Below are 14668 nucleotides of genomic sequence, written 5' to 3'. Positions count from 1 at the left end.
TGTCCTCAGTATACAGAGCCCCGCTTGTCCTCCGTATACAGAGCCCCGCTTGTCCTCCGTGCACAGAGCCCCGCTTGTCCTCCATGCACAAAGCCCCGCTTGTCCTCCATGCACAAAGCCCCGCTTGTCCTCCACGCAGAGCCCCGCTTGTCCTCCATACGCAGAGCCCCGCTTGTCCTCAGTGTGCAGAGCCCCGATTGTCCTCAGTGTGCAGAGCCCCGATTGTCCTCAGTGTGCAGAGCCCCGATTGTCCTCAGTGTGCAGAGCCCCGATTGTCCTCAGTGTGCAGAGCCCCGCTCGTCCTCAGTATACAGAGCCCCGCTCGTCCTCAGTGCACAGAGCCCCGCTCATCCTCAGTGCACAGAGCCCCGCTCATCCTCAGTGCACAGAGCCCCGCTCATCCTCAGTGCACAGAGCCCCGCTCGTCCTCAGTGCACAGAGCCCTGCTTGTCCTCAGTGTACAGAGCCCTGATTGTCCTCAGTGTACAGAGCCCTGCTTTTCCTCAGTGTACAGAGCCCTGATTGTCCTCAGTGTACAGAGCCCTGCTTTTCCTCAGTGTACAGAGCCCTGATTGTCCTCAGTGTACAGAGCCCTGATTGTCCTCAGTGTACAGAGCCCTGCTTGTCCTCAGTGCACAGAGCCCTTCTTGTCCTCAGTGCACAGAGCCCTGCTTGTCCTCAGTGTACAGAACCCTGCTTGTCCTCAGTGTACAGAGCCCCGCTTGTCCTCAGTGCAGAGCCCTGCTTGTCCTCCATGCACAGAGCCCTGCTTGTCCACCCTTACTTCCTGTATTTGGTCTCCTCATCGGAGATACACATGCAATAACTGCAGGAACAAAAATATACACATTTTTTAACTAATGTATATAACAAATATACATATAATGGAATTACATCTACATTATATAAAACGTTTTTGCTAATGACAGGTACACTTTAAAATGATTTTGCTTTTATTTTCCTTTGGATCAACATTGCATAACAGTAAGTTGAGATTGATCTGTGACCTCTAACTGTAGGAAAACTACAACTTCCAGCATGTCTAGCCAGTCAGCAACTTGCCTGGCATGCTAATGGTTTTAGTTTCAGAACAGCTGGATGGCCACATGTTGGAGATCACTGATTTAGACTTATTTATCTTTTTTTTTGTAACCCTATTATGGGACTACATCTTTTAGCCTATTAAACTGATAAGTTAGTGCTGATAATATACTCATCTCTAGAAAGAAACCAATGATTGTTGACTGACTGCAATCTGTTAAAAAATATATATATAATTTTGTAAATAACAATTAATGGCAGAAAGGAATTCATTGAAGGCATTGCAAGTAATCCAGGCTCGTTTGTTCTGACGATATTTGTGCAAATGTTTAAAAAGAACAATCCCAAAAGCCCGAAATGTTGGATCTCGGTGTCTGTGGGCAGCATTATAACCCACAGCAGCCAGTCAGGGATCAAGCCATTAGTCAGGCAAGCTTTGCTTATAGTCCCTTTTCTCCATCGGTTGCCAGTGAAAGGGTCGAGTATTTTTGGCATTGTCATTGTAAGGATTAAAGGGATTAATGAAGAGCACATATGTTTTCATATTGTATTATGCGATCAGCCTACAGTACAAATGTTAGCATGTGCTTCACCCCTGGAAGAAAGATCAGATCTGTTGTCTCCTGAAATCTTTCCTAACATCTGCACATTCAGCTCGCTCTGGGATGTTCAGGCGACGTGTGCGGTGTAGGGTGCAAGCTTTAACTCACATTTACCACATGTGGATAGTACAAATATACTGTACATCTACCACATGTGAGTGTTGTGCAGTAGCTGAATATTCCCATCTATATATAGCTGACATTGTCTCCTCCAGATCTGTGAAAATATGTAATATTGGCCCAAAAAGTCTCCAAAGTTACCTCTTCATTCAATGCGTATCACAGGCTATGGGTTATATGGATTGAATTATACAGTTAGCAAACAGTGATGTCCATTACCAGCTCCTCACATGGAAAATAAGTGACCTCTCCATCTCCCTAACAAAATTCAACCTCCACAAAGTCCTTTAGAGCCAGAATTTATTGCTATGGCTCAATGTGTTCTAGCCCATATGTCAAAAGATTTTATTGGTTGTGGTCTTGAGTCTTGTGGTGCCGAGTCCCCCACGATCCCTAAGTAAAGCTGGGGGAAGTGTTCAGCAACGCTTTTCACACTCCAGCTCGGCACTCACAGGAGACAGGCTCCATTATAGACTATATGATCGTGCTTCTCCCAGCTATATCTAGAGATCGGTGGGGGTCTCTGGCCTGAGACCACCACTGTTCAAAACTTTTGATATGATCTGTGTAACGTGTCAAAAGTTTGTTGCCTTTATAATGACAGTAACACTTTAAAGGGGCATTCCCATCTTACGGGATTGTCCGTTGGGCAAAATATAAAAACAGAAAAAATAGGTTCCTCTTTAGGCTAGGTTCACATTACTGTCGGACTGCATGCACTATTGTTTTCTCTGCTAAACTACAGTAAACTACCTGATCCCATACAGACTTCATTCAATTCAATGGGATATGTTAGGACCCATTGGAGTTAGTAGTGCTCTGACCCGCTTTGGGGCTGTTTGGCATCTCCAAATAGCATAAATAACGTTTAATACAAACATATACCTGTCCTTAAGATACTCACTACAAAAGTTAAGAAATGTATAGGATTTAATATAAAAATTTAAGGAGATCTCAGTGAAAATGTTTTTATCAGCTATCCACAGGATAGGAGATACGCAGCTGATCGCGGGGGTCCGACCGCTGGGGCTCCCCACAATAACCAGGACGGGACCCTGCCCTCAGTGAGGAGCACATTCTGCAGATGGCATGCGCTGTACTTGGGTCTTTTCCGTGCTCCCATAGAAATTAATGGAGCGCATGCTGTCTGCAGCAGGTGCTCCTCACTGAGGGCCTGGACCCCTCCTGGTTATCACGGGGGGCCTCAGCGGTTGAACCCCCGCGATCTGCTGCATATCTCCTATCCTGTGGATAAGGGATGAATACATTATCTCCAAGTACTCCCATAGAAATGAATGGAGTGCATGCAGTCTACCGGTGGACCACACACACTCCTCACAGAGTGCTGGGGTACTGTACTATGGATAGGGAATGTTTGCTGAAATACTCCTTTTAATCACATAAAAACATAAACATAAAAGCCATGGGTCAGGGAATTATAACACATAGAAATCACTTCAACTCATATCTTCTATACTGTATATGCCCACGTCAACTCATACAGTATATCTTCAATATACATGTATGTCATGTCTTTCATATACGACCTACCTCACAAAGTACACTGCTCAAAAAAATATAGGGAACACTAAGCTAACACATCCTAGATCTGAATTAATGAACTAATCATATGAAATACTTTCGTCTTTACATAGATGAATGTGCTGACAACAAAATAACACAAAAATCATCAATGGACATAAAATGTATCAACCCATGGAGGTCTGGATATGGGTTGATACATTTCAAAATCAAAATCAAAGTGGAAAACCACACTACAGGCTGATCCAACTTTGATGTAATGTCCTTAAAACAAGTCAAAATGAGGCTCAGTAGTGTGTGTGGTCTCCACATGCCCGTATGACCTCCCTACAACGCCTGGGCATGATCCTGATGAGGTGGTGGATGGTCTCCTGAGGGATGTCCTCCCAGACTTGGACTAAAGCATCCGCCAACTCCTGGACAGTCTGTGGTGGATGGAGCGAGACATGATTTCCCAGATGTGCTCAATCGGATTCAGGTCTGGGGAATGGGTGGGCCAGCCCATAGCATCAATGCCTTCCTCCTGCAGGAACTGCTGACACACTCCAGCCACATGATGTCTAGCATTGTCTTGCATTAGGAGGAACCCAGGGCCAATTGCACCAGCATATGGTCTCACAAGGGGTCTGAGGATTTCATCTCGGTACATAATAGCAGTCAGGCTACCTCTGGCAAGCACATGGAGGGCTATGCAGCCCCCCAAAGAAATGCCACCCCACACCATTACTGACTCACCGCAAAACCGGTCATGCTGGAGGATGTTGCAGGCAGCAGAACATTCTCCACGGTGTCTCCAGACTCTGTCACGTCTATCACAGGTGCTCAGTGTGAACCTGCTTTCATCTGTGAAGAGCACAGGGCGCCAGTGGCAAATTTGCCAATCTTTGTGTTCTCTGGCAAATGCCAAACGTCCAGCACGGTGTTGGGCTGTAAGCACAATCCCCACCTGTGGATGTCGGGCCCTCATACCACCCTCATGGAGTCTGTTTCTGACCATTTGAGTAGACACATGAACATTTGTGCCCTGATGGAGGTCATGTTGCAGGGCTCTGGCAGTGCTCCTTCTGCTCCTCCTTGCACAAAGGCGGAGGTAGCGGTCCTTCTGCTGGGTTGTTGCCCTCCTACGGCCTCCTCCAAGTCTCCTGATGTACTGGCCTGTCTCATGGTAGCGTCTCCATGCTCTGGACACTACGCTGACAGACAATGCAAACCTTCTTGCACAGCTCGCTTTTGTCCATTTGCTCTTATATTTTTTTAGAGACTTAAAAAAAAAAAAAAAAAAAAAAAAAAACTGTTCAATTTATCTGCACAGGTTTTGATTAATCTCCCCCTTATCTCAGTGTGGAGAAGAGCATCTCTCCTTCTGGAGGGCCTGTCCTGTCCTGCATTCCACAGACTACCTATTTATTTGCATAAGCACTGTGCAATACTTCATTTAACCTGTAGAGGCACTGTTGAGAAACTGGACACTTAGGCTAGGTTCAGACTACGGAATTTTCGCCGGAATTTTCACTTTGAAATTTCCGGCAGAAATTCCGCTTACTATAATGTATAGTGTAGTGAATGGTTTTCCCTTCACACTTCGGAATTTGTGAAGCGGAAAATCCGGATGAAAAATCCGCTAGAAAATTTCCGCCTGAAGAAAGGGGTTGCTCTTTCTTCAGGTGGAAATCCTTGCGGAACACATAGCAGTCTATAGGAGACTGCAGTGTCCGCGCGGTCCTAGCGTCGACTAATTCAGTCGGCGCAGGCGGAACTCGGAATCTCCGGGCGGAAATTTTCTGCCCGGAGATTCCGTAGTCTGAACCTAGCCTTACTGCTTTTCCCTACAGATAACAGCTGATCCCAGCAGTAGGACACTGCGATCTGCTTTTGTCTAGAGGAGGGTTACCCAAGCAGGATGCCTCCAGCTGTTGCAAAACTGCAACTCTTAGCCTGTCCAGGCAGCCTTCGAAACACTGCTCTAGAAACGAAGGAATGGCGAAAGCTAAGATTGCTTTACTCCATTATAAGTAAAATTGTAAAAAACCTATTTAATCATAATTAATTTGTAAAATAAGTAAAAAGTTTATTTTTATGTGATATGGGTGATTATATCGATTTATCCGTTCCAAGGAGAGTGCGCTCTATGTACAGTTATTAGTGTCCTGAGCTCAGGTCTATGATATGAATACAGTCATTCAGCTGTGTCTGTCATCTTTATGAGAATTAGGAGAAAACTAAAAATAAGAGAATTGGACTGTAAATGGCAGATGATATACAATGTAAACAACGGTAAGGTCATTTGGGGATAAAAAACAAACATTCTACTTACTCACTGAATGACATTAGATTAGTGAATTTATGACTGTAGATGGATATGGGAGTGCTTGTTGACAAAAGACTCAGCAATAGCGCTCAGTGTCTATCTGCTGCAACAAAGGACAAAAAGTTATTATCGTTTAGCAGAAGTCAACATATCAATTCTAAAATTGTGGACGTATACTTAACTAGGAATCTGTGTCGACATAATATTAAAAGTACAGCTTGGAGTTATTGTTACCCATCAATGAGGCTAAAAATAACATTGCAAACCAGAATCACGCTATGGGTATAACCCAAATATCTGAGATATCTATACCTTCTGGCACCCTAAAAAAAAAATAAAAAAAAAGTTTCCCTCCACAATTTAGCACTAGTCCATAAGTCATCACTGGTTTTCTTAAAGGGGTAATCCATTAAAAGAAAAAAATAATTCCATATTAACTGGCTCCAGAAAATTAAACAGATTTGTAAATTACTTCTATAAAATGTTTATAATAGTACCAGTAGTTATCAGCTGCTGAAGTTGAGTTGTTCTTTTCTGTCTGACAACAGTGCTCTCTGCTGATACCTCTGTCTGTCTCGGGAACTGTCCAGAGCAGAAGTTTGCTGCTAGTCTGTACAGTTCCTGAGACAGACAGATGTGTCAGCAGAGAGCACTGTTGTCAGATAAAAACCAGAACAACTCAACTTCAGCAGCTGATAAGTACTGGTAGGACTTAAAAAAAATTATAGAAGTAATTTACAAATCTGTTTAATTTTCTGAAGCCAGTTAATATGGAAAATTTTAATAGAAGTAATTTACATATCTGTTTAACTTTCATTGAATGCCCCTTTAAGGTCTATTCACACGTACAGTATTCTGCCAGATTTGATGCGCAGGATTTCATGCTGTGTTCAGTCATTCAGTTTACATTGAAATCTGCAGCAGAAAATTCTATTCCCTATATACGTATTCCCTATCTGCCCAATTCTGTGCTTTGCTTTCAATGGGAATTCTGCTGTTCTGTTCACATGTCAAAAGTTTTAATTGTCAATGGGAGGTTGCTTATGTCCAAGGCAGATTGGTCCATTTTGAATGGCGTGGATCCACTGAAGAGATTTAGCAAGATTTATTGTTTCCATCTTCCATGTAACCCCCTGACATAATTTCACAAAACCTTAACTGAGATCACTTGGTTGACCACAGATTTTCATTTAGGTATAAGGACCCAAAACAATGGAGCCAAAAGGAAAGTGATACCTTTGCAGAAGAACTGGTAATACAGGGTGGGCCATTTATATGGATACACCTTAATAAAATGGGAATGGTTGGTGATATTAACTTCCTGTTTGTGGCACATTAGTATATGTGAGTTGGGAAACTTTTCAAGATGGGTGGTGACCATCGTGGCCATTTTGAAGTCGGCCATTTTGAATCCAACTTTAGTTTTTTCAATAGGAAGAGGGTCATGTGACACATCAAACTTATTGGGAATTTCACAAGAAAAACAATGATGTGCTTGGTTTTAATGTAACTTTATTCTTTCCTGAGTTATTTACAAGTTTCTGACCACTTATAAAATGTGTTCAATGTGCTGCCCATTGTGTTGGATTGTCAATGCAACCCTCTTCTCCCACTCTTCACACACTGATAGCAACACCGCAGGAGAAATGCTAGCACAGGCTTCCAGTATCCGTACACACTGCTATATACTACTATATACAACGCAGGAGAAATGCTAGCACAGGCTTCCAGTATCCGTAGTTTCAGGTGCTGCACATCTCATATCTTCACAGCATAGACAATTGCCTTCAGATGACCCCAAAGATAAAAGTCTAAGGGGGTCAGATCGGGAGACCTTGGGGGCCATTCAACTGGCCCACGATGACCAATCCACTTTCCAGGAAACTGTTCATCTAGGAATGCTCGGACCTGACACCCATAATGTGGTGGTCACCATCTTGCTGGAAAAACTCAGGGAACGTGCCATCTTCAGTGTATAAAGAGGGAAACACATCATCATGTAGCAATTTCCCATATCCAGTGGCCTTGAGGTTTCCATTGATGAAGAATGGCCCCACTATCTTTGTACCCCATATACCACACCATACCATCAATTTTTGTGTTCCAACAGTCTTGGAGGGATGTATCCAATGTGGGTTAGTGTCAGACCAATAGCGGTGGTTTTGTTTGTTAACTTCACCAATCACATAAAAGTTTGTCTCATCACTGAACAAAATCTTCTGCGTAAACTGAGGGTCCTGTTCCAATTTTTGTTTTGCCCATTCTGCAGCACCTGAAACTACGGATACTGGAAGCCTGTGCTAGCATTTCTCCTGCGGTGTATATAGTAGTATATAGCAGTGTATGTGGATACTGGAAGCCTGTGCTAGCATTTCTCCTGCGGTGTTGCTATCAGTGTGTGAAGAGTGGGAGAAGAGGGTTGCATTGACAATCCAACACAATGGGCAGCACATTGAACACATTTTATAAGTGGTCAGAAACTTGTAAATAACTCATGAAAGAATAAAGTTATGTTAAAACCAAGCACACCATTGTTTTTCTTGTGAAATTCCCAATAAGTGTGATGTGTCACATGACCCTCTTCCTATAGAAAAAAACTAAAGTTGGATTCAAAATGGCCGACTTCAAAATGGCCACCATGGTCACCACCCATCTTGAAGAGTTTCCCCCCTCACATATACTATTATGCCACAAACAGGAAGTTAATATCACCAACCATTCCCATTTTATTAAGGTGTATCCATATAAATGGCCCACCCTGTAGATATCTTTGTTAGTATAGTATATTAAAGTGTTGAATAAATTATTAAATTCTCCTCAAGGAGCATGCATATTTATTTAACAGTAAGTTAAGAAAAAGCAGTACTTACCTGCTGCACTTCCCCGTCGTTCTTGATCCGGCAGTGCCTGTTCCCTGCTCTTTACTACTTTACTACCTGGCCTATTCTTCAAACAAGGAAGTGCTTACTCAATCCCAATCACTGCCTGAGGTGGGACACTGCTGTGGAGGCACTTTAAACTAAAATGTATTCTAAATTTAGAACACCCCAATAAAGGGGTACTCCATAGCTAGACATCTTATCCCTCGGGGATAAGATGTCTGATCGTGGGGGTCCCGCGCCGGAGACTCCCGTGACCTGGTGTTCTAAACAAACGCTGGGTTCTGGCGGCAGTGGTCGTGACGTTACGTCCATGCCCCCTTGTGATGTCACACCACACCCCCTCCATTCATGTCTATGAGAGGGGCATCACGACCAACACGCTTCCTCCCATAGACTTGACTGGAAGGGGCATAGCGTGACGTCACAAGGGGCGTGGTCATGATGTCACACTATCACGGCCTCCCACTCCAAGCGTTCTGAACAAAATGTTCAAAACGCTGGGGCACAGGAGTACCCCTTTAAGAATACGTAACTACCTTATTTCAGTGATGCCTATGATTTGTTACCGCCACGCCATTAAAAAAATGTTTGACAAACAGAATAGATTTGAACAGTGCAAATAATAGATTTGTTACATGTTATGTTCCGTTACGGTATAGTCACACATGCTGTATATGTAATGGATTTTATGTTGCAGATTTTATTTTATTTATATTGATTTACACAGCATAAAATCTGCAGTTTATGTAGTAGGTGTGAACATAACCTTAAATGTTGTAATAATTATACATCAGTATTAGAAAACAACTGAACCGAAACAGACCAGTGGGATTTCCTAGGCTAAATGCCAAAGCCTCAGGCTATGCTCCCGAGTGCTTTCTTGTGTGATGAAGGCCTTGGGTGGATTCAAAGCCCCATTTATACATGCCAGGTCTGATAATGGATTTAGTGATCTCTAGCTACAAACATGGGGACATATTCAAACTTCTCATGCCACTTGTTATCCAGTTTTGCGCCAAACTCTTGATGCAAAAAAAAATAAAAAATTTTCAAAGGAGTACACACCAAAAAGTTTGGTATGGAAAGTTCAATATGGTGTTTTTTGTTTTTCTTTTTCTCCATTTTTTTCACTTGAGACTGCAAAATACGACTAAGTATTTTTAAACTATATGGAGGAGATTTATCAAAACCTGTGCAAAGGAAAAGTTACCCAGTTACCCATAGCAACCAATCAGATCGCGTCTTTCATTTTGCAGAGGCCTTGTTAAAAATGTAAGAAGCGATCTGATTGGTTGCTATGGGCAACTGGTCAACTTTTCCTCTGGACAGGTTTTGATAAATCTCCCCCTATAGCTTTATTTTTAAATGGGGTCCGAGCGTACCATCTGGTGTGGCTTACTTTGCCCTAGAGGAATGTTTAGCTTCAGAGGCTTTGCAGTACTGTCACGGCACAGTCACATTTTACAGCAATTTTCTGAAATTGTGGAAATTTTTTTTAAATTGCAGTAGAATTATTTTTTTTTACTCCGATTTCATTTTTTTCACTGTTTTACAGAGCAAAAGATCTTGTCCTAGGCGAATGGGGTGAGTAGACAGGACATGGGCAGAGAGTACCATACATGTCACGACCGGCTTATCCTTTGATGCCGATCCAATAGACATATTGGGGGGAGATTCATCAAAACTTCTGCAGAGGAAAAAGTTGAACAGTTGCCCATAGTGACCAATCAGATCGCTTCTTTCATTTTGGAATAGGCCTCTGAAAAATGAAAGAAGCGATCTGATTGGTTGCTTGGGCAACTGGTCAACTTTTCCCTAGCACAGGTCTTGATGAATCTCCCTTATTGAGTCTTGCCCTATCTACATTTTTTTTTACTAGAAATACGGACAGCCGGACTAGAATCGGACTTCTTTTGGTCTGATCCCTACATGTCTAAGAATTTGGGCCCACAATGGACACGATGGGGGAGATTTATCAAAACCTGTCTAAAGGAAACATTGGTAAGTTGCCCATAGCAACCAGATTGTTTCTTTCATTTTTGGAAAGGCCCCTGAAAAATGAAAGAAGCGATCTGATTGGTTGCTATGGGCAACTGGTCAACTTTTCCCTAGCACAGGTCTTGATGAATCTCCCTTAGGGGACATTCACACTACGGAATTCCACGGTGTGAACTTAACATTAGTGTGAATGGGTCTCCGCCAGACCCGTTCACACTGCGGAATTTCCGCGGCAGACAATTCCGCCGCTGAAACTGTTCCGCGCAAAGAAAGAACATGTTCATTCTTTGCGCGGATTCCGCCAGCACTGCATAGCTGTCAATTGTGACGGCTCAGGGCCCCGCGGCCCTAGCGCCGAAGTATTTTCGTCGGCGGCTGCCAGACCTCGCTGAATTCAGCGAGCGGAGATTCCGCAGTGTGAACGCACCCTTATTGAGTGTTGCCCTATCTACATTTCCGTTACTAGGAATACGGACAGCTGGACTAAAATCTGACTTCTTTTGGTCTGATCCCTACATGTCTAAGAATTGGGGCCCACAATGGATACGATGGGGGGAGATTTATCGACGGAAACGTTGCTAAGTTGCCCATAGCAACCAGATTGCTTCTTTCATTTTTGGAAAGGCCTGTGAAAAATGAAAGAAGCGATCTGATTGGTTGCTATGGGCAACTCAGCAACTTTTTCCTCTGGACAGGTTTTGATAAATCTCTTCCGATAACCCTCTATACCAGTGGTCTCCAACCTGCAGACCTCCAGATGTTGCAAAACTACAACTCCCAGCATGCCCGGACAGCCGCTGGCTGTCCGGGCATGCTGGGAGTTGTAGTTTTGCATCATCTGGAGGTCTGCAGGTTGGAGACCACTGCTCTATACGATCATATGTTGTATGAACATGCCCTCAAAGGGGGAGCTGCTGAGAGTTGTAGTTTTGCAACATCTGGAGGTCCACAGTTTGGAGACCTCTATACATAGTTGAAATGTAAAGCTGCAAGAACGTGCACATCAAGCAGTTCCCGGGTATAGTAAATGAATGCACAATGAGAGTGAGGGCAGGAAGATGAGGGTGCCTGACACATAAACATGCTGGTAAATGGATCTGACACACAAGCCCACACAAGAATTATAAAAACAATCTCACCAACCTTTTATTGACCTCCTGAGGTACAAAAACAATGTACAACCCTCACGAAAAAAAAGAGGAGTCACAATACAGGTCATCACCGTGATGGAATATCTCTAAGGGGGTGTACAAGATTAGAAAAACATGGCCGCTCCATTCCAGAAACAGCCCCATGCCCGATATTTGGTATTGCAACTCTGCACCAAGTAAATGGAAATGCAGTACCAAACACAACCTGTGGACAAGTGTGGCACTGTTGGGGAAAACAAACAAACATGTTCTTCTCATCTTGTGCAATCCCTTTATCATAACAGTAACGATCAATTCTATAAAATTACAAGTTCACAATCACAATTCTTTTCCCATTATTTGTGGCAGTTTGTGAGGTTTAGATCCGGAGATGTGTTTGAGTTCTTTCTGTTTTAAAGGGGAACCGTCTAAAATGTAGGGGGGGAGATTGATCAAAACCTGTCCAGAGGAAAAGTTGCTGAGTTGCCCATAGCAACCAATCAGATCGCTTCTTTCATTTTTGAAAAGGGCCTCTGAAAAATGAAAGGAGCAATCTGATTGGTTGCTATGGGAATTTTGATAAATCTCCCTAAATGTGTGTGTAAGCACAAATGGCTCCTCCCCTGAGGAACATGCTCATGAACTTCTGCATGGTGGACTGTGTTAGTAGAGTGTAATGCCCTGTACACCAGCACAGATCGCACACCTGCGTTGCTCAGGACAATGAAAGGACTGCAAGGAGTCGTAGTACCAGACAAGTTGCTGTGCCTGTGCAAATAATTTTGGGAACATGTCGGTCACAGAAGGGGTTTTGGTGCCTTTTACTGTGCGGGAAGGTCAAAACGTTACCAGTAAAATATCGATCGCCAATCCTATGGATAAGGAAACAGCAGCACTAGCATAGACACAAACACTGAATATAGGGACTATTTTGAGTTGCATTACTGAGATAGTTACTACACCCCTAAAGGTAAGGCACTTATTGCACTCGTGTAAAATTGTGTGGATCCACATGGCAACTTTAGTCAATGAAGACCAAAGTAAACCAATGGTCTCCAAACTGTGGACCTCCAGTTGTTGCAAAACTACAACTTCCAACATGCCCGGACAGCCAGCGGCTGTCCGGGCATACTGGAAGATGCAGTTTTGCAACAGCTGGAGGTACACAGTTTAAAGACCACTGCCCTAGTCTACGAAATGAACGCAGGGTATCTAGGAACCAGCTCCATTCTCTTCTAAAACAGCCATGGACAGATGGGGAAGAGCATAAGACCACAATAGAGGCAGTCACCGACCCCATATGTGCATGTTAAAGGGGTTATCCAGGAAAAATTGTTTTTTTTTAGTACTAGAAGGATTAAGACTTTTTAATAGAAGTAATTTACAAATTTTGTTTTTACTTAAAAAAAAAAAAAAAAAAAATTCCACAGGAGTACCCCTTTAATGTTAAAGGGGTTCTCAACACTTAAAGTGGTATTCCAGGAAAAAAAACCTTTATATATATATATATATATATATATATATATATATATATATATATATATATATCTCAACTGGCTCCAGAAAGTTAAACAGATTTGTAAATTACTTCTATTATAAAATCTTAATCCTTTCAGTACTTATGAGCTGCTGAAGTTGAGTTGTTCTTTTCTGTCTAAGTGCTCTCTGATGACACCTGTATCGGGAACTGTCCAGAGTAGAAGCAAATCCCCATAGCAAACCTCTTCTACTCTGTGCAGTTCCCGAGACAAGCAGAGATGTCAGCAGAGAACACTGTTGCCAGACAGAAAAGAACAACTCAACTTCAGCAACTGATAATTATTGGAAGGATTAAGATTTTTTAACAGAAGTAATTTGCAAATCTGTTTAACTTTCTGGCACCACGGGAGTACCCCTTTAAACATTATTGCATTGTGTACTATATTGAGAATTTCAGCAGTTCTGTATACAGTAGGTCTACTTTCATGCCTTCTACAGTTTCTACATTGTCAGGACGTGATGTTCTTGCGGGATGGCAGATTGCAGCTCCGTCTGGGTCACCAATGCTTCTGCAGCCAGGCATAGGAATATTCATACACTAGCAGCATCACTGCACCTCCTGCAAATACAACACAAGAGGGACGTCAATTTGGCTTGGGGCATTTATTTGCATGCATTAGCTTTTTTTTTCTTTTTTTTTGCTTACATTAGGATGGGAATGTGGGGGAGGAAGAAAATACAGGTAACGCATACCAGACAAGAGGCCATGGGGGCAGGTCAATATCTGTCAAGACATTATTTTCAGGTAAAACAAAAAACACAATTGCTGTGAACATCTTCAGGGCTGCCCACAAATACCCTAATGGAGTGTTTCCCAACCAGGGTGCCTCCAGCTATTGCAAAACTACAACTTCAGTATGACCCTATGCCTTTGGCTGTCCGGGCATGCTGGGAGTTGTAGTTTTGTAAGCATTGGAGACACCCTTTTTGGGAAATACTGCCCTAAAGCCTAAGGTGTATGTATGCTGGTTCACACTGAGCATAGACATTGTATGACCTGATATGTTTCTATGGTTGTGACTGTTTCTTCAGTGTTAAATTCCCCTTGCATGGTAAGGCTTCTTTCACACTGCGGTTAGGACACTGCAATGTGAGGGCCATTGGGGGAATAGCAGAAGAAATACTGTTTGCGCCGTCTTTTTCTCCCACTACAAAATAACGGCGCCCGAAGGATCCCATTATAGTAATATATAGTATATAAATATATATTATTTATTTATTTATATATATATATATATATTATATATGTTATATATATTAATATATATATATATATATATATATATATATATATATATTTATATATAAATATATAATATATAAAGTATAGTGATCCATCAGGACCCAATAGTGCCCGTCTGTATAATGGCCATTAAAGGCTGAAAAAAAAAAAAAAAAAAAAGTTAAAGAAAGAGCCTAAGGGCCGTTTAAGGACCGGGCGCAGCGGCAGTATGAAAGTAGGATAGGTTCATCCAAAGTCATAACAAATATCTACTAAGTTATAGG

At 42.5% G+C, this 14668-nt stretch overlaps 1 protein-coding gene across 9 annotated transcripts in view; it reads right to left on the bottom strand.

Annotated features, from left to right (window-relative positions):
- Nucleotides 1-13477: 13477 nt before the first annotated feature.
- Nucleotides 13478-14668, bottom strand: part of SLC25A21 (solute carrier family 25 member 21) — a 280764-nt gene continuing 279573 nt past the window's right edge. For all 9 annotated transcript variants that reach the window (XM_056546239.1, XM_056546245.1, XM_056546240.1 and 6 more), the window contains one exon: nt 13478-13721. In XM_056546239.1, coding sequence (XP_056402214.1) covers nt 13660-13721 — 62 coding nt within the window. In that variant the 3' untranslated portion in view covers nt 13478-13659. The remainder of the gene's footprint in view (nt 13722-14668) is intronic.

Source organism: Hyla sarda, chromosome 11 (assembly GCF_029499605.1).
Source record: "Hyla sarda isolate aHylSar1 chromosome 11, aHylSar1.hap1, whole genome shotgun sequence".
Taxonomy (NCBI): Eukaryota; Metazoa; Chordata; class Amphibia; order Anura; family Hylidae; genus Hyla; species Hyla sarda.
Note: the sequence above shows the minus strand (reverse complement) of the source record. Positions and strands in the feature narration are given on the sequence as shown.